The 5,288-nt window shown below is 47.4% G+C and overlaps 1 protein-coding gene across 1 annotated transcript; it reads left to right on the forward strand.

Annotated features, from left to right (window-relative positions):
* Positions 1-552: 552 nt before the first annotated feature.
* LOC123409923 lies at positions 553-4,537 on the forward strand. The gene is made up of 11 exons (XM_045102795.1): positions 553-634; positions 997-1,083; positions 1,389-1,505; positions 1,590-1,766; positions 1,854-2,057; positions 2,145-2,629; positions 2,967-3,066; positions 3,359-3,418; positions 3,505-3,597; positions 3,681-3,800; positions 3,938-4,537. The coding sequence occupies exons 2-11, from the start codon at positions 1,051-1,053 to the stop codon at positions 4,247-4,249; spliced, it is 1,701 nt and encodes a 566-aa protein (XP_044958730.1). The 5' UTR covers positions 553-634; positions 997-1,050; the 3' UTR covers positions 4,250-4,537.
* Positions 4,538-5,288: the final 751 nt, after the last annotated feature.

The following is a 5,288-nucleotide window of genomic DNA, read 5'->3' on the forward strand; positions in this document are numbered from 1 at the left end:
TAGCGTGACAGTGTGGGTGAGTGCGTGAGCTAAGCTGCTCGTCACGGCTCGATCGGCGGTCGCCCTGCGTGCCATGATCGCCAGCACAAAGTCACAAACCGCATCACCGCCACGGTCGCTAGCGAGCGGGAGGTAGAGGGTGGATAGACTTTTCTGCCATTGTTGTCGTTTGCCTCGTTCCCTTCCCGGTGTCCGGCTCCCCGGAGGCGCTTAGTTTAAGCGCCAGGCAGAGCCCGCACCGCGCCGGGAGGGCTCTCTGAAGGGAGCGGTGGATGCTGTGCGTCCGCGCGGAGGACGCGCTGGCGGCAGCGGCGGCCGTGGCCGTGGCGTCCGACAAGATGCGCGCCTCCGTGACCCTGTCAGCCCCTGCCCCTCCCCCGCTCGTATGCTTCCGCGCTCCCGATTTGGGCGTTTGCGTGCTCACTGCTCACCAAGGCTGCTGCCGCTGCTTCTTTTCTTGGCCCGCGCGCGCAGGGGCGGCTCGATCCAGAGGGCCATGCAGCGGATGGGCGGCGGCGGCCGGAGGTCGGGCGGCGACGCGTGCCCCACGCCGACGCCGCCGCAGCAGCAGCGCCCGGCGCGTCTCACGGCGGGGAGCGGCGGCGAGGCGTCCGTGTCGGCGAGCTGCTCCGCGGTTGGTCTCTCGTCTTCTACCCAACTCGTTTCTTCTCTGGTGAATTGGTGAATGAATGTGTCGCGTCCGTACAGTCAACCTCCGATTTCTTGCTTCCCCGCACGATGATTAGAATTCTCCAAACACGGTCTTGTTTTTGTGCATTCCCCGCCATTGGCAGCAGCGCGGATCATCAGCTTCGGGCAAGCTGTCTGCCCGCATGCTGAGTTCGAGGGACCCCCACAGCCACAGGACGAGATACCACTTTCCCCTTTGCTTGCTACTTCTTGGTTGGGAGGGATGCTCCGACCCTGCTCGCCGTTTCGGACTGTTTTCAGGTGATACTCATGAACCTGATTTATTGGTGTGTCGTTCCATTGCAGGATGACGGCATCAATGGTGGCGGCAAGAGGGAAGGGGTCCGGAGGGGCGTCGGCATGCGGCGATACAGATCGCAGCTCGAGCAGGAAGTCAGTGTGCCTTCCTTAATTGCTTCATCTCCTCTGAATTTTCGATGTTTGTGCTACCGTCATGCTGTTTCTACAGCTGAAAGGACTCTGCTTTCATTTGTGTTGTGGGCTGGTGGCAACTTGTTGTGCTGAAAATTGCTTATGGCAATTGATCCTCTAAATAGACTGCTTATGCTCGCACTTACTCGAGCAGTTTTGTTGAATTTATTTACATATAGTATGCATAACTTAGATTTCTGGACATAAATTGTGGAAGTTCAAAGGAATGCGATCTAGTAATTCTGAGATGCGATCACATACCACAGGTCAGGAGTTTGCAGAGACAGCTTCAGGAAGAGATCGACATGCATCTGGCATTGACAGATGCCATCGCACACGACACCGAGCTGATACTTAAATCTTCCACAAAACTACCAAACAAGGTGTGCGCACATTGCTGTACATATATTTGTAATTTACTTCATGTGATTGTAGACGGCCACCATTGAATACTAATTTATTTCCAGGCGCAGGAGCTTGTAGATAGCATATCCTCTTTAGAAATTACTGTCTCAAAGCTCGAGACCGATTTGAGTGATTTACGCTACCAGCTCTGTCATGTAAGGACTGAAAGGCTACTTGTAGAAAGTAATCCAGAATGCCTATTGCCTACACCATCAACTAGTAAATGCACATGGGATGAAGTAAGTTTTCCTTGTAGCAATAGTCTCACTGGGAAGTTCTTATTTCTGTCTGGACTTGCTGACGTTTTGTTTGTTTTACATTCAAAGCACACATCGGCATTAAGAGATTTTAAGTTGGGGGATTATGAGTCAGTTCAGTCAATGGAAGAATATCTATACCCTGAACTGGAAGAACCACAGGATGTTGAAAAAGAGAGTGAAAATAGGGAGAAGGTGTCTCCAAGTGGACAGCTAGAAGAACACCAGGATGTCAGCTTAAATCTATTTCTAGAAGAACACCAAGATGAAGAGGTCATATTCCATGCCTGTTTAACAGTAGTTTATGTTCTATGCAAAATATTTGAAGTTGTCAGTGAAGTAATTTTCTTGTTCTTGCAGATGCAAGAGCCAGGCTCTATAGAGAAGGATGGCAAAGAGTATCTTGGAATAGATGCATTGTCATTTAACGAATCTGATCCGAAGAAACACAGCATGAATGGAAACATGTGCAACAATCCAAATCAGCTCTCTGGAGAGATGGTGCGCTGCATGAGAGATATCTTCCTACATTTATCTCGATCATCGAAGATATCACCAAAGTTGTCTTCTGATAATTCATCTTCATCAGCGGGATGTTTATCTGGCTCTACGTTTACGTCTGTGTCAGATTCATCTTTAATGGCCTCGGTGCTGCGAAGCCCTTCGGTTGATTCAGATCATGATGATGATATTATTGATGAAGTGGGGAACTTTGATCCATACAGTGTTAATGGGAAGGAAGCTCGGAGAGACATTGGGAAGTATTGTTCAGTAGCTGAAGTATCTTGGATGAATGTATGCAAGGAACAGCTTGAATATGCATCCGATGCTCTCCAAAAATTCAGGTTTCTTGTTGAACCCTTGCCTAAAGAAATTAATACTAATAAATTAACTTCATGTTTACACAAATAGTCAAACCGTAATTTAGATGAACTGGAGCTAAAATTATTTGAGACCACCTGGAGTAACAATGGAGCACATGATATGATGTAGTATTACTTACTGAAAAAATGTGACCATAAAAGCTACATTTGTAAATGAAGGTCTCAAAAGTCAAAAGTGTTTGTTTTTACGGTTTTACCTTATAGCCCAATAGCCGCACTAGATGGTGTTGGTTATGTGAACAAAGGATGTTCTTCATGTCATGGCATGATTTAACTGTCTAACTATTCTTATCCGCAGGTCCCTTGTGGAGCAACTATCAAAGGTTGATCCTACTAGTATGAACGGCGACGAGCGGCTAGCGTTTTGGATCAACCTTTACAATGCCTTAATAATGCATGTGGGTACCATCCATTGTTTAGTGATTGCTTCACATGCATGGAAAGATGAAAATTATTTATTCTTCGTTCACAAAATCGTATTCATTTTTTATCAGAAGGAAATTCGAAGGCAATAGCTAGTGTTATGTCACAACAGTTGTTGTGGTGATTTTAAATACTTGGTAGTTCTACTGAATTATGTGTTGAAAAACAAGTTGATGCTTTATGCCCCACTGTCAATTATTCACGGGCCATGTGTTGCTGTTATTCTTGTCTGCTTACATGCCAAGTTATGTGCATGTTCTCTTGCAGGCATATTTAGCATATGGAGTCCCTGGGAACGACATTAAGCTTTTCTCGCTAATGCGAAAGGTTTATCTAATGGATCACTTTATTTGGTTATTATAGCCATGTTTATTTGATAACATATCATTAACCAACCTAAGCTGATGTTGCAGGCCTGTTACAAGGTTGGTGGACAGTCCTTCAGTGCAGCTGAAATAGAGTTTATAATCCTAAAGATGAAGAACCCATCACACCGGCCACAAATTGTATTATCCGTTTTTCATTTGTCGGTTTCATTTCTTTGTCATGCAAGTCACGATCCATCTGACTGTGTTTACTCCCCTTGCAGTCTTTGATGTTAGCCCTTCACAAGTTCAGGGTCACCGAGGAGCACAAGAGATATTCAGTCGACGACACGGAGCCCCTGGTGTTGTTTGCACTTAGCAGCGGAATGTTCTCCTCACCAGCTGTAAGCGGATGAGTTCATCTTGTTAACAGCAAGTATACACTGGCAATGTGTCAAATAAACCAAAGCTACAAGCTACAACTGACCGTTGCTGTAAGCATTTCAAACATGACGAAACAACTTGCTATGGAATGGAACAGGTCAGGATTTTCTCGGCCGAGAACGTTCGGCAGCAGCTGCAAGAATCGATGAGGGACTACATCCGAGCGTCGGTCGGGATCAACGACAAGGGGAAGCTGACTGTCCCGGCGCTGCTGCAGAGCTACGCCAAGGGCACGGTGGAGGACTCGCTGCTGGCCGACTGGATCTGCCGGCAGCTAACGCCGGCCCAGGTCGCGGCGGTCCAGGACACGACGTCGTCACGCAAGCAGCGGCTCCTCGGGTTCAGCAGCTTCAGCGTCGTCCCGTTCGACTCGACGTTCCGGTACCTCTTCCTGCCTGACCAGCACTAGGCAGACGCAGATCAGTCTTGGCACCGAAGAGGGACCAAAGGTGGGCGTTTTGACACGCTGGGGAAGGAATGGCAAGATTACTAGCTCTGTACATGTTGTGGAGTAGACTCTGGGGTGGCTGATTCTGATTCTTTTTGTTGCTCTGTAAAGGGATTTGCGTGTAATTGCTTGGCCTCCCTTTAATTTGTATGTATAATATAGCTTGTGACATCCAAGGATAAACTTACAAGTGTTGTTGCTGCTAGTTACTGCATGAGATTTTAACAAGAAGTTACTGCTGGTTGGAAAGATGGCAACATCATTTTACCTGGCCGCCGGCTTTTCCATTGGCAGGCAGCACGCGCGAGCATGATAATAAGCCACCAGACCAGTTGTGCTGCACCACGACCGGTGCTTTTTGTCTCCGATTCTCATGGCATCATTTCCAACGGCACTGACCCGATTGCCATCTCGTGACTGGAACTGGGCTCTGAACCTGTCGTGTGCTCCCTCCCTGGAATAGGATTATAAACTTTGTTTGTGATGTGCGACATTGTCCCACATACTATCAAGTGGGAGGCTCCCTACATTGTACTCACTACATACATGGAAAAAACTCTTGCCCGATGGCTAGTCTTGCTGCAAGTTTTACCAATGAGAGGTGATGGCCAAATGGAGGCAAAGATGGATGGTGTCGCTGGCTAAGTTTTGACCATTCAAGATGATCTTTGTAACTGCTGGTCCGTTTCACTGCTGATTACAACTGCAGTTTTAGGGAAGGAAACGACAATATTAACCCTCAAATTCAGAGCTGCTACAACCAGAAAACAAGACTGTTTTGTGTCTTCATCATCTTGCCGTTGCAAGCTATGCTGAAAGTAGGTCTAGCTCTTACACACTAATGGCCTTTACAGGGGAAAAGTAATCGGCCACCTCAGGATCTACAAAACATATACAGAGCAGTGCTAATCTTTTCATTTCCCAGCGTGTCAAAATGCGCACTCCTGAGTTTTCTTCAGGAGGTAGCCGAGAAGGTGCGGATGACACTGAAGGTACAGAG

Source organism: Hordeum vulgare, chromosome 7H, assembly GCF_904849725.1.
Source record: "Hordeum vulgare subsp. vulgare chromosome 7H, MorexV3_pseudomolecules_assembly, whole genome shotgun sequence".
In the NCBI taxonomy this organism is placed as follows: Eukaryota; Viridiplantae; Streptophyta; class Magnoliopsida; order Poales; family Poaceae; genus Hordeum; species Hordeum vulgare.